Source organism: Tiliqua scincoides, chromosome 2 (genome assembly GCF_035046505.1).
Source record: "Tiliqua scincoides isolate rTilSci1 chromosome 2, rTilSci1.hap2, whole genome shotgun sequence".
NCBI lineage: Eukaryota > Metazoa > Chordata > Lepidosauria > Squamata > Scincidae > Tiliqua > Tiliqua scincoides.
In genome coordinates this window covers 70,950,018-70,977,939 of record NC_089822.1, presented here as the reverse complement: position 1 = coordinate 70,977,939, position 27,922 = coordinate 70,950,018, and the positions used below count along the sequence as shown (strand labels likewise).

Below are 27,922 nucleotides of genomic sequence, written 5' to 3'. Positions count from 1 at the left end.
TCCACCCACCTCCCATATTGATGTGGCAGGGCTTTTCCTGGGGTTGCTGGCATGCAGAAGTCCGGACATGCTGTATGTGGTGTGTCACCTTTCGCAACCACCATAAAGCATACAAGAGTACCAGAACACAAGTTCCAATGGTGCAGTTGGTCCACAGGTCCAACCCTGTGCAGTTGGTCCCTTAGTCACTTTAGCCAGTTGCCACTATTAAATGAACCCTTTAAAAACGTAAATCTAAGCTAATACGTCCTTTGGTTTGCACACACTTACTGACAAACTAAATGGGTGACAGTTTCAGTATTATGAGACATTGTCTCTGTAATAGGAGTCCCCAATCTTGTGGAGCCTGTGGGCACTATTCCAGATACAGCAGTAGCAGGCACCAACACAAAATGGCCATCAAAAGGGGGGGCAGATTATTAGAAAAATAATTCTCCACTCCTATTCCTTCTTTCATCTCAAGGCTTTAAAAGAGGATAAAACGAATTCATGAAGGAGGAATGGTCTATTAGCTACTAGTTATTATGGCAACAAGACCCTTCCATGTTCAAAGGCAGTACAGGTTTGACAGCAATATACCAGGGACTGTTATTGCCTTTACATCCTGCTTGTGGGGGTACATGGCCCCAGGCAGATAGGTGGGTGCCACTGGAACCTCTGTTGGCTCTGCTTTAGGAACCCTTGATATACATACTTTTCATGACATTGACAGTTATTTGAACCTCTCATGTTTTTTCCAAATCCAAAGTGTAAAGTTTCCCAGCCTTTCCTCAATTTTGTCCTTTTCTGTAATCTTTCAATCTCTAGCATACCCTTTTTAGGTAGAGGGACCAGAACTATATGGTCTATATGGAACTACATGGTTCCAACTAGATAGTATTCTAGAATAGGATTTTGATACTTTCCTGTTGAAACTTCAACAGAATTTTCCTCATGATTTCCAATATTTAATTTGCTTCTTTCATCATTGGTACAAAGAGTTAAAGTTTTCAGTGAGGTTTCTACTATCATCTCAACATATCTTTCCTGAGTATTCTCCACAGCCTATTTCCACAGCCACCTTTCCACAGCCTATTCTCAGATATCACAAAACACAAGTTTTTCAGTACATAGCTGTTCACTGGGAGATTATTTGCTACTATAAGGAAAAAGAACTTTACTATAGCCGATGTGGTGGGTCTCCAATGTTCCCAGATAGCACCTGTCACTCAAGTGTCACAGAGGGAAAAACAAATATTTCCATGTTCTTATTAAGAAGGGAAAAACAAAGGAGACAAACCTGTGAATCCACGTTTCTGGACTCTTTGGAAACTTAGTCAGTGCCAATTTTCCAAGATACAAGTCTTTAACTGGATTTAAAGTGCCAGATAATATTAGCTCTTTCCTGCCAAAAGAAAAATGAATTAATTGGAGAAAGTAGTAGTAGTAGTAGCAGTAACTTTATTGTCCTTGTGCTACAGCACAACGAAATTTATGCACCTTTGAGATACAAGCATAAATATGTATTACAATTCCAACAATCACACTCTACACATATTCTATACAACATGCATCGTACTATAAAAACAGTATAACAGACCATAATGCCCAGGAGATGTTAGGGGGAAAGATGTAAACTAGCACCAAATACAATTTACTTGTAAAATATATTGCACATAGCATCTATAATCATTTAAAAATTAATAAGAGCACTGTATTTATAATCAAAGCATAGTACTGAGTCACAAAACAAAACTCAATCTAGGACAGGAGTAGTTAAAACATGGAGCTCAATCAAGTAGTAAGCCTATTCCTGAGCGGCCTTGTCTTCACAGTAGGAAGAGTCATTAGTGTTGGCACACAAATTCCTCATGCCTGCTTAGGTTTCTCCTCCCACAAGCCAAACCATCACTTTGTGTAGTTCATTAAACATTACGCACATTTAAATACACGCCCTGATCAAATTCCCATGTCATGCATACATGCAACCCTGACAGATTTCAAATGAAACTTGCACAGATGTAGAATGGGCTGAAGTAGGTGGCAGAACAGAAATGAACTGCTGGTAGCTTCTGCTCAATTGTTTAACCATGCCAAGAATTAAACAGAATTTGCAATCAGTCTGCAATTATGGAAGCAAGGTTATTTGCATAGATAGTGAGTCTTCGGAGTAAAAGGAAGCATGGCAAAGTAGCCTATAATTCCCAAAAGGAGAACACAAGACTGGTGGAGATGTTTAGCAGTATAACACATCAAATTAGAATTTCCTTTTCTTGCCCTCAAATAAAATTGGCTTACTCCTCCTCATTTTATCTAAGTAATGGAAACTCAGGCATTTCCAGTCTTGCCAACTATACACAGTAATTCAGTCTTCATGAAAGCCACAAAAATGAAAAGCAGTGTAAGACAGTGCACACAAGTTGAATTAAAGTTCATTTTTTTCCACTGAACTCCCAACCGACTACATTTATTCTTCTCTGCAACCCATCATAGCTTGTGAACATAGGACTGTTTCAGACATTATTTTTCTATACGATAAGGTCTTCTATGTATGAAAATGAGCAAAAGCTGCATATAGATAATAAGCAACAATAGCACACATCTCTTTTGTGCTATATGTAAACACAGGAAAAACACACTAAGCTACAGCCATTCTGTGCATGCCTACCACATGCACACAGAGCACAAAGATACACGTGCATAGGTAGCTTCACAAAGAAGTGCTTTTGGGATCCAAAATTATCATGTATGAAGCCAACCTCAGAAATCACTCCTACTAGCTGAACAGTTCCTACCTTCTACATATTTTGTTGTTAACACACAATTGAGTTATCATGTCTTACAAAATACTTAGATATGGAGACATTAAAAAACATGAAGCAGAAATGAATAAAAAAGGAGGGCACTGATTCTTGGCAAAATATTCCATGGTTCATTAAAGCTATTTGTGTTGGTGCCTGTTTGTAGAAGCAGGAAATAAGATTAATAAGAAAGGACAGGCTTGTTAAGAAAAAGAAAAACCCAATAAAAACGTTGGTGCTACAGGCTCTTAAAGCATTTATCCCATATCACAGACTACATAGTATTTCCCTCCCTAATTTAGTTTACATTTGTATGGGGAAAAATAGAGTGTAGGAAGGCACACAAATTTATCCTGAGCACAAGCTTAAAAAAAAAGCTAATCAGAATTACTTGAGGTGAGCATGTATTCTTATTTATTATTTTAAATATTTATTTTTTTAAATTTATTTATTATATAAATATGGTTTGGGTTTCCTGGCAGGCTGCACCAGGCTTGACATTCAGTCGAGAAACTTAAGACACCTCTTAGCTAAAAGTCAGTGTTGGGAAAGCAAAGGGAAAACATTGGGGCTGCTTTGAGAATTAATGTCAGAGGTTGAGAATGCCAGCTCCAAAGCTTGAAGATTCAACATGCCACAATTTGAACATTTACTAATGGACAACACTTTTATCATAAAGCAATTTTGCAAACACAGCACCTCAATATAATATATATTAGATTACATAAGTACTTATAAGCACGTGTGGGGTTGGGACTTAGGACAACTTGAACTGTTTCACGATTGCTATTATGATGCAACCAGGATAATTTTGCATGAATCACTCCTAAGACTGGCTTCCCTCGTTATACTTTCCACTTAAGCATCTTTTACAGAATATCAAGCAAAAGTTATTCTAAAGAAGAAACAAAATCCTGTGGTTCTGTTTATAACATCAAGTGACACTGGACAATGGTACTCCAAAAGCTGTACAAAGAAAATCACATCAGTTCAACTCCAGAACACTTTATTGGCATGACAAGTGATGCAAGGGTTGCTAATGACTGCATTGGGTAAAGAAACATTTCTGTCCAGCTGCATAATTTAAGGATTCAGAATGACACTTTAAGGGACTCCTAAACTGCAGACCTTCTGAGTGAGCCAGGAAGAGTTATGAAAGTTAGTTTTTTCCAAACCTCTGGATAAACATACCATCTTACACACAATATAAACAGATGCAGTATAACAAAATTTACATAATTCTTACAACAAAAGAATACAAGTGTGCATCACTTAACAACCTTCTGCTTAGTGACAGACCGCATATACAACTGTGGTCAAAGCACAACAAAGAGGCTCTTAATGAAGCAGTCAGGTGTCCCATTGCCTGCAGCAGAGTGTCTGTTTACATAACAAAGAGGCTCTTAATGCAAAGGAAAGGCAATCTATCTCCAGTAGCATGTGCAGCCAACTAGTGTCTGGCAGGGAGTGCCTGTTTACAGAACAAAGGTACTAGATTGGACTGAATGTTTGCTGAACAACTAATCGTGTAACAAAGGGGAACAGAGTATGTATCCCCGTCATTAAGTGGCACACACCTGTATAGCCAATGATAATGTTACTACAAGGTAGAATATTCAAGAACAGATTAGCCTGTCTATGAACATCACTGGCTTACTCCTCATTGAATCTGGGAATTCATGGTGTGAACTTGCTCATAGTGTGCAATGGCCACATAACAAAAGAGACTCATGAAAATATACACATGAGTGTCGCTTAGTGATGTTTCGACCAGCGACAGTCTGCATATGTGACAGCTGTTGCTGGCCCCTGTTCACCTCCCTGTCTCCAAAGCCTCCATTTGCGTGCTGCCTCTGTGAGGCTCATAATGGTCTTTTCGGCCAAAAACACGTTTTTGTCCAAAACGGGTAGTCTGAGCCTTGTAAATGCATGCTGCCTTTGCAAGGCTCAGAAAAGCTTCTGGAGGTGAGGGAGCATGGCTCTCCTCACCTTCAGAGGTTACGCATAATATCAAGCCATACTTGGCGATGAGGTGCTGGTCTACACTGTTGCTGTTGTTGCTAAGCGACGCACGACTGTATATGTCTAGGATCATGAGGAACAAACCCAAATGATTCAACCATATACTAGAGGAGGAAGTGAAAATCCTTAATCTGAGTAAAAATCTCTTCCAAATACCCAGTGTAGTAACTGGACTCTGGAACGATGTGACCTGTTTCCTTTATGCACATAATTTCTATATCTGCTTAGTAAAAAATGAGGGTGAAAAAATGTCAGGGGGAGAGGATTTGCTCTGAATTTTGTCATATGATGATGATAATGTATTTATACAGCACTATCAGTGTGCATGGCGCTTTAAAAGACCTGTACCAAGACAACTGCATGCCCTTAGCTTAGCTGAAGTAAGGAACAGGGACTTAGGTATAGTACCAAAAGACCACCCATCTTAAATTTAGCCAAATTAGTACTCAAGTAAAGGTTTCTTCTCCCAGTCTTTTAAATCTTCAATAGAATACTGCTACACTAATATCTTACACTCAAGTATACCATCTCATGCAGATGTTTAAGGAAATGGGGATGAGTCAGAACACAGCTGGAGTGTTAAAGAAATGAGGATTTGAAGATTACAGCTCCTATTTGGGAAAAACACACAACCTGGAACCCCTTACCAATGAGCCCAGTAGTTCCCAAACTACTACAGGAGAGTTTGGAACCAGATAAGTGTTTGCGTGGGTGGGGAGGGCGACAGTGATAGTGCTGCAGAGATCACAGCACTGCCACTGTATAAGGACCTTTTTTTCTTACCTGGGGTGCAGCACTGGCCTCCTGCAGGGTCCTGGAGGCTTGCAGCCCCCTCTGATCTCCTCCACAGCTTTTTCACAAAGCCCTTATCTCCTACCTAAAGCTACTTACAGGATGTTGCTTTAGATCAGAGATAAGGGCTTGTGAACAAGCTGCACAGAGGATCAGTGGGGCTACAAGCCTCCAAGACCCTGCAGGAAGCCAGCACTGCCCCCCCAGCAAGTAAAAAAAGCCCCTTGTCATCAGCAATGCTGCAATCTCTGCAGCACTATCACTGCCATAGGAGCAGGGCCATTCCCCTTAAGGGGAAATGCTCTGTTTCCAGTACCCACAGTGGGTCGCAGCCCACCAGCTTGGGAACCACTGTACTAGCCTAATCAGGCATAAATCCAATTTTGCAAAGCAATCACTGGACCAAGCTATTGCTTGTGAATGGCTCCACCTTGCAGAACAGCAGAGCACCCCTACAAAGCACTTTTCCAGTTTTATATGCCCCATGCAGAATAGCCAGATCTGGGCTCATCTGCTGTCTCCTGTCTCAGCAAAGCAATGATGAATCACATTAACCTCAGGCTACAGTTCTCAGGAACAAACCAGGTTCCTGAGAACTGTAGCCTGAGGTTAATGTGATTCATCATGAATGTGCTTCCTGTATGGGTTGGATCCGAAAGGTTCCCTTCTGCATGCAGAAGGTGTCTTCTACTCATAGAAGGGCTGCTTGCAATCATGTACAAGACTTGCACGAGTAAAACAAAACAAAGATGCTCTTTCAGTTTTGCTTTATCTGAGTTCTGAGTTCACTCCCCTTCTGAGTTCACTCCCCATCAGTGTTTAATCACTTTTTCTCTGAAGTAGCCATTGCTTCTTATTTCAACTGAATGCTCTTAAAATAAAAGACAGAACTGTCCTTTAGGCACTGTAAGTACACAATTTCTGTATCATCCTATTAATACTCTCTCATTCAGTTTTTGTTGCATTTATGAAGAGAAGAATTTGTAGCTTCTTTAATGAGTGGAATTGGAATACAATATGTAGTTTGTTAGGGTCAGTGTTTAGCTGCCATGGGAGGAACCACTCTTAGCTGAGGCTGATGGAAATTAGATCTGATTAAGGATGAATGAGCAAATGACCTTTGTTGAACAAATGAATAGGAGAACTGATCTGAGAAAATCCACACAGAAACACCTGCACCTTTCTGACACTCATAGGAAAACAAAAGGTCCTCCTCACATCTCAAGAAGATTCTGCATACTTAGACATTGGTTATAACCAGGGCAAGTCATGCATGGCTTATTTTATTCAGTCATTCATTCAAAAAAAATCTAGTATCTCTCAGTAAATTATTCAGTTTCACAAAATAAGTATCTGCCATCTTAGCTTTTGGGGTCACTTGTAGATGAACCGTTCAGCAACACCAGGCTCAAATCTCTGCCCATTCATGGAGCTCACAACATTACTTCAAAGATTAGATTATTTTAACCCATTTTTGCCTGGCCCACAGGTGTATACATGTGGTCCCTGAGGCATAGATTCAACGTTGGACAGAAATGGTTTAAAGAATGTTGCAAGCTAAGATCAAAGAAATTATCCTTTTATTTAGGAATATTAACATGCATGTACAATTTACTGTTCAAAGGCATTCTCTCTGGCATTTATCGGTGATATCACTAAGTGATAAAAGCAAAATGCCTTTGCTCATGAGCCCCTGGTTATAAATTCACTGGATTCTACACACCTGAATAATTATACCTGCTTTTATTGCACTCATCTACATGCCTTTCTCATGAGCTTTGGCTTCTATTAACTTGATAAATGTAGTTTTAAAGAAATCACCTCAGAACACTATTGTGACAGATTATCTGCACTTCCAATTAAAAAATGATTCCTTAAGCAAAAAATATTTTTCAGAGTATTACTGCCTCTAGCAACTCTCAAGATGTTGCTAAAGATTATGTGCCTGGTACATAATTTGTGTGTTGGCTAGCTTTCAGTTTAAAACCATCTAATGAGCTAATTCTCTTAAAGCCCAGATCCATGCAAGTTTTTTCAGAAGCAATCCTCCTTGATTTAAAAAAAAAATGAACCTTACTCTGAAAAAAGTGTGCACAGTAATGCAATCTACTTCAAGGGGTTTTCAAATGTTTTTAGCACAGGTGTGTCAAACTCATTTCATACAGAGGGCCAAATACCATTCATGATGCCAGCTGAGGTCTGGAAATGATGTAATTAGGCAGGAAGTGATGTCATTAAACAGGTCATAACCAAAAATAAGCACTTCTCTCCTAGGAACTCATTAGCTGCAAATGACAGAAGAGAAAATATGCAAATATTTATTGCATTTCAAAATGTGGGAGAGCCCAGTTTTCATGTGGGCTGCCTTTTTGGCAGTAACACCTCAGCACTGCTCAGCAGCTGAGAGCCTGCGGGCTGGATAAAAAGCCACATCCAGCCCCTGGGCCTTATGTTTCACACCCCTATTCCAGCATTTTACATTCAGGTTTATAACTACATTAAATCTTTAAACAACAAAACTCGTTACTTACTTTTAACTACCATAGACACTCACCTATAGGGTGAGAAATTTCTGCCAATAAATCAAGCTTAGATAAGGTGAGGTGACCATCTCTGAGGTTGCTCAGGGTACAGAGCTTTTCAAGCAACTCCAGAGAAGTTGCTTTTCAAGTGGCACCAGAGGAGCAATGCAGAGATCATTAGAGGGCTGTCAATCTCCAAGGCAACCCCTGGAAAGCTCCAGCCAAAGTTAACCTTTTCACTGCTCCTGAGACTTCCACTGAATTGAAGCCAGCCTCCTTCTTTAATAGCAGAGCTTGCTGCAGCCTTGTTCCATTTTGCAAATGCTTGCATTTTGCAGATGTCTGTTTTTTTTTTAAACACCAGGATGTCATCCTCGTTTCCACTTGAAACAAAGTCCCAGCCTACAAGTCAGTGCACCGTTACTTAAGAATAACACCCATGGAAAGCAATGGGTCTACTTCTGAATAAATAGGGTTGCAACTATGTGCAGCTGCTCTTGCTCACATTAATTCCTTGTTGCTTGTCTCTCTGCTGTGAATTAAATTGTACATTCCCAATTATGTGTTACAAGTTATATAAGTAGAGCCTCTGACTTAACACACCAGGCACCTTAAAGAAGGATTTGATTAATGGTTCTCCTGCAGTGGTTCCTAATGTTTTTTCACTTGCATATCCCTTGGCAGCCCATTTCCATAAATTGTACCCCTCATATTAGCTAAATGTTTGTAATTAATACCAATAATATAAGCCTTCATCTCCTCCATATGAAAACCCAGACTTCATGTATTCATCTCAGTATTTTCTCTTTTTGTCTGTTTGAAGAACAGAAGACTATCCCTTTTCACTGTTTTGCACCAGAAGTGTCCTGAGAAATTCTTGATCACTTTCCATATTATATTTCAGCATTTTTAATGTGCTGGTTTTCAATCACTAATTCATACATGAACTGATCACCAAAAATGAGCTATTGGTGGGGCTTTCACAGTCAACTAGCTATCTACCTTCTTGCCTTGCTGGTTCTGCAAGGCATTCTGGAGCACTACTTGACTTTTTCTGCCATTATTGAATTCTTTTTCAAGTACACCTAACGGTCTTGTCAAGTGCCCCTGGGGGCACATGTACCCCAGTTTGGGAACCACTGTTCTACTGGTATGTTGTTTACAGTGCACTTACTCTGATAGTGTTTACAAAAAGGTTGTGAAGACCAGAATTAAAAAAGTTAATATTATGATCCTTTACTATATTTTTAATAGAGACTGTACAGTTCATACGTAACAATTGCTGATAGGTTATTTTTCAGGATCTGGTGTCAGGTCAAAATCAGACAAAACTATTGTCAGACACCTCCCCCAAGTTTAACCCCCGACTTATCCGAAAGTCATAGAAAATCCCATAATTTTGGCTCAAAAACCTGCCCTTGACTTATCTGCGAGATCAACTTATAGGCGTAGTCTGCGGTGTGTTGTGAGGTTGTGGGAATCATGTAAGGGAGTTTCACAAATCTTTGAAAACCAATTTGAGGTGTAAAGTCCAGGGCATCAATTCATAATTAAGCCTGAGAACTTCCAGGGGTCTGCTCTCTCTCCTCTGGGAATTCAACACCAGTCTCGGAACATTATGGCATCAGTTACTATTGGAAACAGGATACTAGGTTCACTGAGCTATATGTCTCATCCAATGGAGTAGTTGCTAGGCTCCACGATATCAGAAAGCTTTGAAAGCTTAACTTTGGCTCTCCTTTAAATTGCCAGAGGGCACTTCCTCTTGCAATGCATGGTGGGGGAGGGAAGAGGGAGACTGAACTCACAGATGAACATTATGCAAGGCCAATTCCTTGTCTTCCCCTACCCAGTCTTTTAAGCTGAGAGGGGACGTTCTATTGGGGAAGAACAAACTGAGCTCAGAGAATATATGCCTGCAGGTGGGCATCCTTCAAGCCTAGTTCCTTCTAGCTTTAAGCCCCAGGATGTTGTGAAGAAAGTGACTTGCCTTCAGCTTAACTCCCAGTCATGGCTAGTCGAGAGCCCATGCCCAGAGGCTGCAATTAACTGGTGACATTCAGTGCCAGCACTGCACACATACAACCCTCATACCTTGTGGTATGTGCATACCTTGTGCATACCCTCCTGCATACATTGGAAGTGCCCTCCCGCTCCCAGCACATAGACTCAATTCCTGGCTTTTCCTTTTTCCCTTTCCCTCTTACTGCATCCAAGATGAAATTTGAGGGAGGGGGCTATAGCTCTGCTGTGCATGCAGAAAATCCCAGGTTCAATGCCTGGTATCTCCAGGTAGGGCAGAGAAAAATTCTGTCTAAAACTTTGAAGAGCTGCTGCCAATCAGTACTGACAATACTGAGCAAATGTAACTGTTCACAAAAGGAGATCTGGTGGAAGTTCTAAGCCATACCACTATTTAATGCAAATTTCATTGATCACATTTTTGAAAAACTATCCACCAAGTCACAAATCTAAGCATACATTAAAGACCACTGAACTTAACATGACCACCTTTGTTAAGGAGCAAGCTACAAGAACGTTTTTTTAAAAAACCAAACTTCATACACGTATACGAATACACCCCTTTCATTTCACTGTAACCTGTCACCTTAATGATTCATCAAAACAATATACAAGAGATTCATACAATCTGAAGAACTGGTTCTGATTTCTGCACATTCATTTGCCACGTAGACAAGAACTGGATAGCAACTTGTCTTTCCATAATATGTTGCAGTTTAAAGCAATAGGTGACTATATGTTTGGTCATAACGTATCCTCTCCCTCAGGTGTCTGGGTACTCAGAAGGAGAAATTCATGGTCTGAAAATGCCATCATCAGATAGCACTATAATGAAAATGATGTTAAAAGATTTCTCAGGATACCTTATCCAAAAAGTTAGTTGGTATGCAGTTAAATACCTTTCAAAACAAAGCCTATGATTTGCTAGGAAGTTAAGCAGCTACCAGAAGTCTTTGCATCCTCATTTGATAAACCAAATGTACCTTACATTCCATGCAGTAGTGAAGTCTGGGTTGAGTAGAAGCAATGTGCAGGTGATATCTATCAGGTCTAAAAAAGAAAAAAAAAGATAAGCATCAGAAACTACTGAAGTTAATTTTTTTTACATCTTAGACAAGTCTATGATACTCGTTACCAATACATTTTTTCTAATAGCTAATAAATGTGAAAAATAATAATATAATTAATTAATTATTAAATAGACGTGAAATAGCTGGGTGTTTTTGAATTACCCCCATTAAGAATGCTATTCAGAGCACCATGAAGCTTGGCACCTCACATTCCCTTTCAGATCTTTGCTGTTAATTTTGCAACTTGATGAGTAATTAAAAAAAACAAAACAGTAGGTAGGCTATGGTCCATAACCATATCCATTTTAACTATGAAGAGCATATCCTGTAGATGTTTATCAAAATGGCATATAAAATGGCTGCCTGAAGACTGACTGTGCTATGGGACTGGTTCCAAAAGATAAGGAGGCATAGATCTAAATCAGGGAAAAGGGAGAAATACATGGTGCAGCAGACAAGAGACTTGGATATGAGAAAGCTGAGCCCACTCAGCTACTAATGCAATGGGCAAGTCACTGTCTAGCACAGTGCATTCATATGCTCACATGTGATAGAAAAACAGCAATGTGTTTATGTACGGTATGAGTATGCACACTCGCTTTTAGTCTGAAAAGGTCATATTCCCTTTCTGACAGGACAACACTGGGCAAAAGGTGGAAACATGCATCACCTTTACAGACAGACTGAACTGTGCTAAAGAGCTTTCTGCCTAAGCTATCTCATGGGGTTAATCAGAAGCTAAAGTGCTATTCTAATCTCCTGTGGCAAGACAGAGCAGGATACAAATACTGTCTGATAAATCTAGCTCCTATCCAGAGTGCTCAAGCAACAAAGGCTACTCTAGCTATAAACTGTAGGATCCGAGGACTGTACCCATATCCATCACATCTTCCCGATGCCTCAACATTCTCAGAGAGGGAGGACTGCAATTATACATCAAAACACAACAATTACACTGAAAAGCAAACAGCATTCAAAGAGACTGAGCAATTTTGGCTTGGGCTGGATGCTAGAATGTGCCAGCAGATGGTAGCTATTACAGTTTGGCTATGCAGGCAAAAGAAGAGTGAATTGCAGTAGACAATTATTTTTGTGCTACTCTACTGCAGACTTGTTCCAATGTCAGGCTTATGAACTGAGCTGCTGCAGTCCCCAGGATCAATTCTGAATACCTGATCTTTCTCACCTCTTTCTGAGATCATCTAAAAAGACTCCCTTCTGATGTTATGCTGGCAGTGGAGGCAGGGGAAGTTAATGCACTAGAACTCCTTCACATGCAGAGAAGGTAAACGAGGAGCCCCAGACTATGCTGGAGCCTATGCTATTTGTAACCCCCCCCGGGACGCCATAACTTCTACGAAGGGCAGTATAGATATGGGTTGAAGCCTCAGCAAGGGTTCTTCCATGTAGGACAGAGCTCTTTTCATTACCACAGCAACATGAGGAATACTGCTGCTATAGTACCAGTAAACTAGCACCATGGTGCTACTATAAAGTAAGAAGGGGGTCTAAGGCTTGTCCAATACTCCCCAAAAATGGAAGCAGGAATACACGTTCATAGTCAAGTCTGCATTTTTCCTCCTGTCCCTAAAGCCAAAAGTGCATGGAGATGTTAGTACCACTCTTCCATCCTGTAGATAGCCAGCCATGCTGATTGGCCAGTGTGCGCCTCCCTCAGTGCATGAATTGATGCAAGAGTTAAAAAACATCGTGCACTGCTGTTGCAATTCAGTAAAAATGTGTGTGTGTGTGTGTGTGTGTGTGTGTGTGTGTGTGTGTGTGTGTGTGTATCTCCACACAGAGACATACAGCAAAATCAAAGAGTTTACAATGGATTGAGAAGGAATTGAAAGTTGGGATTGCAGAAAGAAGGGTGAAACAGAAAAGTGGAAAACAGGAGGTAACAAATGGGGTACACAGAGAGCTGCAGTAGTTCAGAGGTGAGAGAGAGCAAAAGGGGGTAACTGATAAGGATGCTGAGAGGCATTTGAGTGGAGAAATAACAAAAGTGAGGTTCACAGAAGTGAGGTTGTAAGATATGTTGGTGCAGGAGGGAGAGAACGAGAGCAGAATAAGATGCAGAAAAAAAAGAGAAGGTACTCTGGAGAGGAAAGGGAAAGACTGGGTTAACAAAGAGGAAAATTCAAAGAGAGACTTTGCTAGAGGGCATAGAGGAAAAACACTGATGGAGAATGGGTTAGAAAACTGTTTATTCTGTTGCAAAAATGCTTTTCTACAGTTAACATATGCAATGCTGCCCTCTGCAGTTGATAAAAATGTAGAAGTGGGCTTCAGAGTGATTTGAGATACAACTTCTGTTGCAATTGACATTTGAGGAAGAAATGAACAAAACATTTACACAAAGAGAATGATGAAATACACAACAATGGTTTGGAAGCTGAGTTTACAACAGATGATTTTATCAAATGAAACAGAATTTAAATTTCAAAAGCATGGCATTCGGTTTGTTGGACCATGAACTGAGATCCAGTGAACATAATATACTAAAGAATTAGTTTTTAATTATTGTCAAAAAAATTGTATGCATATTTGTTCCCCTCCTTTAGTGTACAGATTAATGAATATATGTAATGATGCAGTAAAGCTCAAGATCTATCTGGCTGGGTGTCAAATATGAGAAATTCTATTCTGCTCTTTCCTCCTGCATTCTAACATACTACATGACTAAGCCTGAGAGCGACCAACATGAAAACAGATTAGTTTTCCCCAAAACTACAAAATGCAAGGAATGTTTGAAAATTTAAATTGTTCAGATCCCAAATTCAAGATGTCTCATGGTCACCTCCTTAATAAATTTTACAAGTCAGTACAATAAACTGTATTATAATCAGCAGTTCTGTTGCCAAGTATAGATATACATCTAGCTTCTGTCTACATTATAAATCTTTACAGTAAAGTAATACATTAATGAAGTTCTGCCTAGAAACAATGCAAATACCTTTGAATTACTTTGTATATTCATAGCAGGGAGGTTCAAACTGAAACCAATATACAGTGGTGCCTCGCATAACAAAATTAATCCGTTCCACGAATCCTTTCGTTATGCGAAATTTTCGTTGCGCGAATCACGTTTTCCCATAGGAATGCATTGAAATCTAATTAATGCGCTCCTATGAGCAAAAAAGGTCAAAACGAAGTCAAATTTGGTTTACAAAGTGTTTATTATGTGCTCTTTAAAGGCATACATACTGCACAGAGGATTTCTAAAATTTGAAGCATACACGAAATTTTTAATTTTTAAAAAATTCGTTATGCGAAGCACGGACCTAAAAAAATTTTCGTTATGCGAAGCAAGGCCAGAAATTTTTGTTATGCGAGTTACCGAACTCAATCGAAAAACTCTTTCGTTGTGCGAGTTTTTCGCTGCGCGGGGCATTCGTTATGCGAGGTACCACTGTATATAGCAATAGCAAACTAACAAAGACTCAAATGAAATAGAGGGTGCTTGCATGAAGGCAGCTCAATTATTTGAATTAACAGAAGCTAGCATCCAGGAATACAAATTGACCAGTGCTTCTCTATTCAATCACCTTCCATTTCCATGTTTGCTGCCTGATACTTATCCCACTTGATGCACTACAAACTGCATTATTACTGGAAAATGAAAAATTCATTCAGCACCAATTAATTCTAGATTCACAGATGTGTTTTCCTGGGAAGTACAGTAAATCTCATAGGATTTGCTCACTAGCAAGTATGTTTAAGACTGCAATCTATGCTAGTCTTAAATTTAAACACACACACATGCATGCACACATACCAGATCTGTCACTAGAGCAGTGTTTCTCAAACTGTGGGTCAGGACCCACTAGGTGGGTCGAGAGCCAATTTCAGGTGGGTCCCCATTCATTTCAATATTTTATTTTTAATATATTAGACTTGATGCTACCATGGTAGGTGACTGCATTTGGGGAAGTGTGACAGATCTGTATTTTGAACAGGCTACTATGTTTATGCTTTTTACTCCTATGTAAGTGTGGGTAGGATTGCAGCCTAGAATTGTTAAAACTTTCCCTGCTTGATGATGTCACTTCCTGTCATGGCATCCCTTCCAGTGGGTCCCAACAGATTCTCATTCTAAAAAGTGGATCCCAGTGTGAGAACCACTACTCTAGAGCATCAGAAATAATACATGTAAGAAATAATAACAGATGGAAGAAAAAACCGATTTACTGATCAGTAAACTATTTTTTACTATTTTCATTCTAAAATGAAACTATTGGACAGTCTATCATATTTACTCTGTATTTTCACCAGAGCATCAACTTGATACTTGTCTTAGAAATTTCATTCTAAAAAGTGGGTCCCACTGTGAGAACCACTGCTCTACAGCATCAGAAATAATACATGTAAGAAATAATAACAGATGGAAGAAAAAACTGATTTACTGATCAGTAAACTAGTTTTTCCTGTGGAAATGATGCCGTATACATTTCACTATCTAGCTTTTCTTTCGGGCACAATCTTTGAATAAATACTATCATTGCTTCATCCACACACAATTATACCACACTATACTTAATTTGTTAAAATGCCACAAAATTAAGTAGAACATCCTCATACTCGACTTATTTCGAAGGGCAAAAGGACACTACTCAATCTAATGACAAATCATGGCGTGTTGACATCAGTCTGAGATGCAGCAAACCTTTGGATTGCATACTCTCCTTTGTGTGTGACAAGAGAAGATTAGAAGCTTCCTCTTCTAGTGCAAAGCAAATTTTGCCATTTTCTCTGAATGTGGAAAATGGTTTGTACAAATCATAGTTTGCTCACAAACTGGGATCTGAAACTAGAATTAACCATGATTTGAGATTCTGGATTTTAGGCAAACTGTGTTTTGGACAAAAGTGGAAGAAATAGTTTCAAATTTCCTTCTCTCGCAAATAAAGAAAGGAGAAAGGAAATCACAAGATGAAAGCTCATTTCAACTCACTTGTAATCTTTCAAACCATGCAGCCACTGTATCAAAAGTTTATAATTGTGGTTATATGAACAATTAGCGAAATGTTTTATGAAGTATAATCCTTAAATTATACAGAATATAAAGTGAATGACTCATTACCTTGATAGTTGCTCATAACATTTAAATTGACTTGTCACACTGTATAAAACCATACAAGAAAAATCTTATGATAATTCAAAGAAAAAATAATGTAAATCCCAAACAACTTGTACTTCATTTTGCCCATTGTTCTGTATTCTATAGTAGGGGTCTTCAAACTTTTTGGCCAGAGGGCTGCATCAAATATCTGGCGTGGTGAGGAGGGCCGGAAAAGAAATTTAAATATAAAATTTAAATAAATAAATTAGAGATGGAACTTAGATGAGAGAATAAATGAATGAATGGGCTCATTCATTCAACCTCTCTGGCCCTCAGAACACCCTCCAGACACAAACAGAGCACAGTTCTGGTCATGTTCAGCTGAGTGGGCCAGAGGCTTTCAGGGAACAAGAGGTTGGCCACGGGCTGGAAAGAGGCTTGCTGCGGGACACATCTGGCCCCCGGGCTGGGGTTTGGAGACCCCTGTTCTATAGAAATGAAGACCACTCAATGGGGAAAAAGTATAGGTGGTACTGCCCTTGAACTCTATCTGGAAATTTCAACTGGTTTTGAATATAGCCAATATATTGTTGATGGGTACAAGAAGCATGTTGTTATTCCTATACTGAAACTGCTACATGAATTGTGGGTTTGTTTTGGGGCTCAGTTCAAGTGTTGTTTTTGACCTACAAAGTCCTCATACTATAGGTCTGGGTCCCGACTATCTCAGAGAACACCTTCTCCTTTGTAAATTTCTCAAGATTCTGAAATCGCCAATGAAGTCTGTGACCATCTTGAACGTACTCTAGGTTAGTAACTAGCAGAAGCAGAGTCTTTTCCATAGCAGTCACAGAACTGCAGAGTCCTCATTCAGGTTGTTTGTTTAACTCTCTGTCCTCCCAGAAATGCCACTGTGTGACCCATTTCCAGTTTGCGAAATGTATTGTTCATTATTGCTTAATGAAAACCTAGTTCAACACTTGTTCTGTGTAAGTTTTAACTAATTTTTTCCAAAGAACTTTCAAATTTGCAACTGTTGAATCGATCTACCTTTTTCCTTCTGAGATTTTTATTTTCCTTCTGAGATTTATTTCTGTCCCCAAAATAACCCTCAAGGTGGCTAGATTATATTGAGAACACAAAAAATGCAATAATCAATAAATTTACTGACCTATCTAGGAAAACTTAAAAGCAGTACAGAGGTATAAAACCTTGCATCCTAGTGATATGCTGTGTTGCTGTAATTCCTGTTCCTATCTTGTGCAGAGCGCTTCTAAAATGATCTGAGCACCTCGGCACTTGAAAGGAAAATGAAACACAAACCATTTGGGAACTATAATTTCCCAGATTGGGGGACCACACTTTGTATTTTTGATTATATATAATCAATATATCTTAAAAATCCCAAATAGGGATCCACAAAAGAGCTTTCACCAACATGCCACTGACAAGCATATTTTTTCTTTTGGTGAGATCCCCAACTGTTTTTGAGACCGGGACATCATTTGGCTGGACCAGTTCAGGAACAGCCTAGAAATCTTTCAGAACATCCAAGTTTGTGGGGCCCTCTTCTGTAATTCCAATTTACCAATCAATGAAAAACGGTATCCACCTAAGGAAGCTTCTGCTATTTTTACCAGCTTCACTATAATGAGCTATCTTTATTTCCTAAGAGCTTTGTCTAAGACATCAATTTTTTACCTTAGGGCACATTTAATGGCTCCCTCCTTTCCATGTGGACAGAACCACAGTCACCCTGAAACATTCATTAACTACAATCCTGTCTTTCAAAGAAATAATTCAATGCTCTGGTCACCTACTATGGCAGTGTATATCGGGTTCAAGCCTAGTAAAAAAAAAAGGGAGGAGGGTCAGCAGCAGAAACAAAACTTAATAGAAGAGAGACAAGTATCAAGTTGATGCTCTGGTGAAAATACAGAGTAAATATGATAGACTGTCCAATGAGTTTTAGAAGGAAATCTTTGGGGACAATTAAAACGTTGACAGATATATTAACCACCTGGTCTTCAGTTAGCCAATAGGTGCAAAATTGTTAAACACACACAGACTGATCAACACAGTTAAAAAAAAAATTAATTAAAAAAAATCTGGTTATACAAACCAACAGTAAAGAGCACCCATAATATAAAAACCTATACATACACTCAAATGTACTGAGTAAATTGCAATAAATCAACTACCCCAAGTGGTCTGAAATCCAACTATCCCACGTGATCTATGTATCACATACAACTTGCAATAATTTTACTAAACTAGATTTATGATAAGAGAGGAATTAATCTCTGTCTTATTTTCCTAACTTTCTCTTTCAGCGATTTTCCATCTCCTAGACTGGAAGCAAATTCAACATTTATCTTTTATCTTCTGTGGATAAGAAAGTTCTTGCTCACTGTGAGATTTTGCCAGATAAGTATTATTAATTACCAGACACCAAGCCAGAGTGCAGAAGTCCATGCCAGAACCATCCATTACTCCTTCTATAAATCAGTTGGTTTATGTGACTGAAAACCAGGTCAATCAATACAACCAGGATACAGCAACAAATTATTAAAAGGCCTTTATATGATGTTAATGCATTTAACACTCTCAGTAACAAAAAGCTTGGAATAGTAGCAGCAATTATTCACCCATCCATTTGAAGAACTATTAAGGATGCACAAAAATTTCACCTAGAATAAAGAACTCTAATGATTATGATCCTTGCTGTATGCAAAAATGCCACATCGCATAATTAACTAGGGTAATTTTTGTCAAATTAAAACTTTCAGAAAATCAATTAGGGCATGTAAATTTAAATGCAGACAGAGTGTGAGAACTGTGAGAGATTGCTAGAAGCAACAGAGAGACAAATTACAATAATAAGTAAGTTTAATCTTGCTGATGTTTTAAAAGTAATGTTATCCAAGGTATTTTTTAACATTTGGGTATGAAATTTTGTAACCCTCTAAGTATCCAAGATAGCATGTGTTAGAATCAAAATAAATATTGCACCAATAAGGATGTGTCATTTTTCCATCTTTGTAGCATGATTTATGCAGAGTATCAGTAAAAACATTTGCAGCTGTATAACACAAGATGAAATTATATGTTTTTCAGAAAAAAGGCTTTTTTTTTTAAAGGAAGCCCCAGTGATTGCTCAAGGAGTATTTAGAATTCTGAAACTAAGAAAGCATGGACATTATCAAGCTGAACATATCAGGGGGCAAGTATTGATCACATGATCACACTTGCCTTGTACTAGTGCAATTCACTTGGACAAGACAGACAGTGGCTGCTGGTAACCATCATGGACAACTCTCCTAGAGTGGCCTGAGTTGAACTCCTCTCTGGCGATTGCAAGAGTGCCAGGGGGATGAATACAGATCAATGAAATGTAATTGTGCCATAAGCAGGCTACTGTGTAGTGCAGTGGACCTCAAACTTTTTAGTACCAAGATTCACTTTTTATGATGACAATCTGTAAGGACCCACCAGAAGTGATGTCATTAACTTGGAAGTGATGTCATGGCCGGACATGACATCATCAAGTAGAAATTTTTTTTGCAAAATGAACAAAATGAAATTAAGTTAAAAGTTTACAATAAATATAAGTTTAAAAATTTATTTAAAATAAAGAACCCTCCTAACCCTCCCAAGGAGTTGCTAATCTGTTTAAAAAGAAATTCCCCAAATATCCCAAAGGCTGCAATCCTATCCATGCTTACCCAGGAGTAAGCTGCATTGACTATAATTGTTAAAAGCATATACATACTAGCCTGCTGAAATTACAGATCTGTCACATTTTCCCAAATGCAGTCACATACCATGGTAGCATTAAGTCTTAGTTATTAAAACTAAAATGCACATTGAAATGAATGGGGGCCCACCTGAAATAGGTTCACAACCCACCTAGTGGGTCCCAGCCCACAGTTTGAGAAACGCTGTATTATACTAGACACTACAATGACATTACAGGGAGAACCTGTTTATCTGTGGATTTTATATTTGGTTCAGTGTGGGTCCCCCAGACCCATGTTGAGCCAGACATGGCTCAACCTGAACCCTCCAAAGGCAACTGGAGTGCAGCTCAGGTTTTCTTCAGAGGGTTTAAAGGCACCAAAGGATTTTGGTTACACGTGATTTTAGTTACGTGTGTTTTTCAGTATCCTTGGGAAGAGGGTTCGAGTACGGATTCCTTGCAGATATTGAGGCACCACCTGTACTACTCTTAAGTGACAACAATGTTGTGAATAACATTGTAGTCCAGAGTTTAGCTCAGTTCATTGGTGGGTATGCTGACACAATACAGTCATAGTAAAAATGGTACATGCCAAGAAAAGCCTATTCTGCATTAGTAGCCATATTTCATGCCCATGTTGTACACATTCTATGGAACAGCAATGAGCTCTTCCCTTGCATAAGATAGTAATGTTCTGTATGTATGTGCAATCTTTTCAATTTTGATGCATACAATATAATTAAAATTAAACAACTCATGTCTACTGCATGGACTGATGTATCAAATTAGTTTTATGGCAGCCACACTGAAAAATGCACTCCTGTTCAGAGTTGGAGTTGACTCCACAAATGAGATGGTTCATAATATTGTCAGGCATACTTGCACCAAGTTTTATGTTTGCATTACACACAGAAAAATCCTGGTATAAATTGATATCATCTTCATTACTTTGGCAGCCATTTTTAAAATGAATGGACACTACTGATCATGTCTCCATGGCTGAAACTGGTCATGATGTCTAAAAGAAACTGCTGCCATTATTTATGCTTGCATCACAAGAGGAAGAATTCCTTGGAAGACAAGGAAAATTGACCATCATTACCAAGGTAAAAGTAATGTTGTACGCTAGTGCTATAAAAAATATGGATGTGTTGAGCAGGACTTAACTGACTACTAGCACAATTCTAATTTCTTCTCTAACTACATATATGAAACACTCAGGTTCCCACTGTACAGCAGAACACCTATAACATTAGTTTACAAGCAGCACAATCTTAGGCACACCTACTCAGAAGCAAACCTCATTGAGTTTAATGGACTTTCTCCCAGATAAGCCTGTACAGAACTATAGCCTTAATGTCTGCATTTGAAAGTTATGTTCCAGCTAGGTTAGTTAGCCAATTTCATAATATGGAAGGTTATATTATGCTTGACATCACAGACCCCATGAGCCAAAGCTCCAACAGCTGTATTGCTTGAGGAGCCTGCTTATTCCCAGACCCATAACATCACACTCCCCTGTCTTACACATTAGTACTAGCAACAGGCCAGCTGAAAGAAAAACATAAGAGTGCTGCCCCTTTAATTCTCTCTGCTCTACAGGTAGGAGAACGGAGTCTGGGGATAAAGTCTGCCCTTTCATGTATTCTCCTCCGGCTGTTGTACAGCAGGTACTCACTTGGTGCTCTCCAGAGCAACCCAGCTTAGATTGCTACTACTCAGATGGCACTGGAATATGGAAAAACTGATGGAATTCAAATGGAACAGTAACTCATGATTAAATCATGGCTTAGTATTACTAGAATGAGCCACAGACTTGCACATTCCCTACACACACACACACACACACACACACACACACACACACACACACAAACATACACACACACTCCAGCTGGATATCTCTGCTTGTTCACAAACTGTGGTTACAACAAACAAATGATTTAACAAATCATGAGAGGGGTAACAAATCACAATTTGTTTCAAACCAGGAATAGAAACAGCAGTTTTCTTCCCCTCAATGCAACAGCTTGAAAACGTATCAATGCATGACCCTGAAGCTCATGTTAGTAATGCCAAACCATGGTCTACCATTACATCTGGGTCCCCCCACTGCCTTTCTGCCACAGTGGCAGTCAACTTCAAAAGAAAAAAGTAGTAAATAAGCAAAGTCAAATTTCCAGCTCAGAAGTCTACATTTTGTAGAATGAGGGATTCATACAGTACATAGAAATTTGTTCTACAGACAGATAGTTTTGTGGATTGTGTAAATATACTATGGGTAAATACACTATAGTATGGTATGGTGGACTGGGTAAACATTTCCCCAGTGTAATCACATACTATGGTACCATCAAGTCTAATATAGTAAAAATAAAATACACAAAGAAATGAATGGGGACCCACCTGAAATTATTTTGAATATCTGTACACCACCTCAGACACCTTGTGCATAAGGGGAGAGACAGGATATACACCTTTTAAAAAACTGACTAATGTCCAACACTGAAAGGAAATGAGTTCATTTCACACTTCTCTGCAACTCCTAGACAATCTATTCTTCACAAAGATGGACTAGCTTGCCTAGCTAAACAGGCATTCCATTCCTCAAAGGTAATTAACACACAGTTCAGTTTCACAGACAGGAAGGTATCCAGATAAACTCCACAATAACCACAAACCCCAAACCCTGAGTTGGAGCCATAGTTTTCATTCTATGAACAGAAGACTAATTCCACTCAAGGAAAGGGTCCTTCTATAAACAGAAGCTCCTTCCACACACGGAGTGAAAATCTAGACCCAGTCCTTTGCTTTTACAAAAAATCCATTGCAAGGCAATAGAGTCAGAATGTCAATGTTATTGAAAGCACCCCCCTTTTAAAAACCAGGCCAACTCAGTAATTTCTTCTTGTTCAGGCAATATAAGAAGTAATACTTTTAAGATTTTCTTTCTCTGCTGTTTCAAAGAAAAGGAAAAAGATGCATTAATGTTATGCATTTTAAAAACTCACCTTCTTTATTTAGCCACTGCTTTCTTTGTCTGTAGTGAAGAAGTTTGTTATGGACATAGGGCAAAAGAAACTTGACACACCAACTTTCCACCCCAAGTTTGTTTTCTACCAAGACGATAGGGCTCCGGTTATATCTGGCTTCAGGACAGGGAATTAATCCAATTTCATCTCTTAAAGAGAAAAAGACAGAAGTAAAATTATAAATAAGGGAACTGTCCCCAGCTTTCACCACCTGACCACTCACAACACAAGTCTGTCAATTTCTCTCACTTGGTCCATCTTTGTCATCACCTGTCTTTGTACACTAACTTATTTCTGAATCTCTTCCCCCAGTCGTTTGCCTGGTTCTTGTTAGATTTCTGCTAGAGGCCTGAATATCTACTACCACCTGAAGATCTCTTGCTGTGCAATTAAGACTGAAATCCTTTATTTGTTTACAAATTTATACCCAAATTCAGTTCCCTGACGGGCTTGCAAAATGGCTACTATACCTACTTGCTTGAGAGTAGGGCTTACTTTTGAGTGACTTCAGATAGGATTGAGCTGTAAACTGGTATAGCAAATAAAGCATTTCTCTTTACAGTGTGTATCCTTTCTAGCTTCTGGATCAGAAATTAACATGGGAGGCAAACTTTTGCCAAGCCATCTCGCAGATCCTGTGAATGTTTGTTCAGAAGCAAGTCTCACTGAGTTCAGTGAGATTCCATTCCTGGTAAATATAATTAACAAGGCAAAAAAAGATATTTTTCATATACTGTATATGCAGGTTCAAGATACAGATGTGGATATATATGCAAATTCAAGATTGAACTCACTATTTGTTTCATTTGCTTCTCATTAAAGCTTACCAGTCTGCATGAAACAACATCTTTACACCAGTGTTTCTCAAATTGTGGATCAGGACCCACTAGGTGGGTCGCAAGCCAATTTCAGGTGAGTCCCTATTCATTTCTATGTGTATTTTATTTTTACTATATTAGCCTTGATGACACCAAAGTATGTGACTGTATTGGAGAAATGTTACAGATTTGTACTTTCACCAGGTTATTACGTATATGCTTTTAACAATCATAGTTAATGGGGCTTTCTCCCGAGCAAATGTGAATAGAACTGCAGCCTTCTGGATATTTGGTGAATTTTTTTTAAACAGATCAGCAACTGCTTGGGAGGGTTAGGAGGGTTTTGCTTTACTTTAAATTTTTATACTTATTGTAAACTTTTAATGTACTTTGGGCACAATCCTAAACAGGTCTACTCAGAACTAAGTCCTATTTTGTTCAATGGAGCTTACTATCAGGAAAGTTTGATTAGGATTGCAGCCTTACTTAATTTGATTTGATTTTGTCATATGAGGGTATAAAAAATTTTTCCTGTTTGATGTCACTTCCATTCATGACATCACTTAATGACATCACATCTGGTGGGTCCCAACATTCTAAAAAGTAGGTCCCAGTGCTTTAAAAGTTTGAGAACCGCTGCTTTACACTCATTATTTTGCTGAAAGGGGGATAACATGTTTAAAAATTGAAATTTTTTGTTGTTTGAAATTGAAAAAAGAGCAAAGCAATTTTAAGCTAACTAGGTCTTGAAGTATACGAAGTGTACTCGATGAGTAAAAAAATTTTCAGTTAACTATTTTAACTGAAGCAGTTATTGTTTATTGTTATTACATTGATCTTTATCCACCTGTTCTCTATGGCAGTGTTTCTCAAACTTTGAGGGAGCTTTACTCCCTCAGTAAGTTCTTACAGGGGAGGGGCTAGGGCAGCGACACGATCCCCAGGATCGCATTGCTAAGGAGTGGCGGGGGGGGGGGGGGCTCGTGACTTACTTTGTACAATGTAGGGTTGCGGCAAGCTGCAGGAGGTGTGGGGAGCCCTGCACAGCCCTCCACAGAGCTCCCAGACACTTGGAACCTGCAATACAAGTGGGCACAAAGCACTTCCATTTTGTAGGAGGTGCTTTATGCCTGCTTCTATTGCAGGTTCCAAGCATTGGGGAGCTCTGCGGAGGGCTGCGCAGGGCTCCCCACACCTCCTGCAGCCTGCTGCAGCCCTACATTGTACAAAGTAAGTCACAAGCACCCCTCCCCTTCCCCCGCCTCTTAAAGTGATAGGGAAAGTGTTACACAAACTGGTGGGTTGCAACCCACCAGTTTGAGAACCACTGCCCTATGGAGCTCAGACATACAGCCAGTTCTCTTTATATGCAAATTCGCTATCTGCGAATTAGCTTATCTGCGAGGGGTAGAATTGCCACTTACCTCTTGTTATCAGCAATTCTGTTCTCGTTATCCACGAATACTGTGCTAGTACTGCAACAAACAGGCATTAGTATTGGCCCATAGAGAAGTATCGGACACATTTATGTCCACTTCCAGATTTGTCCTGCCATCTTGGGCACCATTTCAGGGACTCCAGCCAAACTGTCACAACCCTGGCGATGATGAGAGGCTGACAATGAGAGGTTTCTGGAAGGCTACCCAAAGGCTTCTCTAGGACTGGGGCAAGCCAAGTGAAGGAGCCAAGAAACAGATGGATGAGGAGGAGGGTGGGTGAAACAACCCCTCCCCACTGCTGATCTGAGGCCTCACTATTGGACCAACAATGTTAAATGAGTCAAGGGATAGCCAGCAGGAAGAAATCACCATTGCAACAACCTTCAATATATTGAGGGATATCTAGTATGGAGGAAGAAGCATCAGATGTTGGAGATGTTGATGAGCCCTCACTCCATGAAGTTCAAATTAAGCCCCAGCCCCACAGACATCAATTTAAGATTCAGGTTCATAAGAGTTTATAGAGTGAATGGGGAAGAGGGTCCCCTGAAACCCCTTTAAGATGTGGGAAGTGAGAGAAGGCAGTAACACAGTCTCCAGGATTGCGCTGCTGCCGTGGGTGGGAGGGGTGTCTTGTACTTACCTGCAGCCAGTGCTGCTGTCCTGGGGGTCCAGGGATCCCTTCATGGGGCTCCCTGTGCTTGCAAAACTAAGGAAAAAAGGATACTTCCTGTTTCAGCATAAAAACCTGAAGTGCCCTTTTCCTTCTTTTTTTAAAGTTTAGCAAGCACAGGGAGCCCTGCGGAGGGCTCCCCAGGCCCCCTACCCCCTCAAGACTGCAACACTGGATGCAGGTAAATTCAAACCCCCCTCACATCCACGGCAGCAGCAGAATCTTGGGGATCACATTGCTGCCTTCCCCCCTCCAAAATCTAGTCTAGTCCAAAATCATTCAGAACGGGAATGTCATATAGTGTTGGCTTAATTATAGTGGCTTTATAGTGTTGGCTTTATAGTGGTGGCTTAATATTTGAAGCCATGAGGAAGTTCGTTTCCCAACAGAGTTTGTGTGCAAGAATTAAAGTCGTGCTATGAAAAGCACTCTGCGACGCCTTTGAACAATCTAGACAGGGCACATATTGAACTGAGGAAACTGAACATTCTGCAGTGGTCAGGCACAAAGGAGGCATTCATTTCCTCTCCAGATTAGAAAGATTGCTAGCTAGAGTGAACATCTCATTAAAAAAAATAAACAAAAAAATGCAGATCTGAGTCGCCCCATTGCCACACAAATTATCTGATGAATTGGCTTCAAAATGCCTGTGGCAGTTTTAGGGCCAAGAACATTGTACATTGAATTTGACAAATTAAGCGGATATTTAAAAATAGAACACAGTTCTGAAGGGAGGTGGTTTGTCCTACTTTAGTCAGAAAATCACAAATGAGCAAAACATGTCAAAAATATGAGCTTAATGTTTAATGTATAACTGTTTTTAAAAAGAATAGAAAAGTTACCTTCCCTTAAAGAGATTAAAGCAATCTACTTGAAAACAAGCACAAACTCAGTATGAAAGACAACTCTGCAACCTGAATGTGGTGCTTGAAAAACAGTGCCTTCTTAAGGCTGCTGGCTTTGTTTATCACAGAGATACATGTGCCAGCATTGGCTAGGGCTCTTTGTGGTGTGCATATGCAGTGATAAAAAACATCTATTTGCAACCATGCAATATATGAATTTGTCTTTCATTCACTGAATAGAAACAGTACTTAGGTTTACCCATTCTCATAAATGTCCTCCCCTTTATGAGGAGAAAACAGCTGTGTTTGATCTCAACCTACAAAGACTCTTTATTGTAAAAGTAGATTTCACCTTTTATCACTATGTTCAAAGAACAGAGGACTGTTTCTGCCACTGATGGGTGAGGAGCTGATGGGTGTGGGAACCCTGACCTTGAGTAAAACTATGGAAGCACTACTGCAGCCTTCAAACAAGTACTGTTTAAAACTTAAAACTTGACCTAATGGAAACATTTGTGGAATTTGTTTCTCCTCAAAGCAATCATGTATTCCGGTTTACAGTTCAGTTCTTACCAAAGATTCTGGCTCCATTTATTAAAATATTTTTATCATGCACTTTTTGTTGTTAAAAATGGGACCTCCAAAGTCAATATAAGTGAGAAACAAGATCGAAACAGCAAAGCAAAAGACAAGAAAAAAACCAACCACAAACCCCTACTCCTCAATTCAGGACCCAAGAGAAGAGGTACAATCAAAGAGAACTGTCCAAGAGACACCAGGAAGTCAGCAGTGATTGCGCTAAACCAACTGAACTTCCCAGGACAGGGCATTCTACAGCCTGCACACCAATTAAGCTTCTGCTGATGGAGCAGAACCTTCAAGGAGGATTCAAATGATGAGGCAGAATGGGGGGGGGGGGGAGGCAGGCCTTAAAATAACCAGGCCTTAAACCATTTTGAAAGTGTTAACAAGCACTTTAAATCCCAGGAGCCAAGTTAAGCTGAGATAGCAATGACATCACACACTCTAAAAAGGTGGACCCAACCAGGACACTTTGCATAGTTGTTTCAAATAACTTTTCAAAGGCTGCCCCATGTAGAGTG

The 27,922-nt window shown here is 39.5% G+C and overlaps 1 protein-coding gene across 1 annotated transcript in view; it reads right to left on the bottom strand.

Moving 5' to 3' along the window:
• Positions 1-27,922, bottom strand: part of PTAR1 (protein prenyltransferase alpha subunit repeat containing 1) — a 45,140-nt gene that overhangs the window by 13,973 nt on the left and 3,245 nt on the right. Inside the window, exons 2-4 of the mRNA XM_066616840.1 lie at positions 23,024-23,193; positions 11,122-11,188; positions 1,280-1,384 (exon numbers count right to left, since the gene is read on the bottom strand). Of these exons, the coding sequence (XP_066472937.1) occupies positions 1,280-1,384; positions 11,122-11,188; positions 23,024-23,193 (342 nt within the window). The remainder of the gene's footprint in view (positions 1-1,279; positions 1,385-11,121; positions 11,189-23,023; positions 23,194-27,922) is intronic.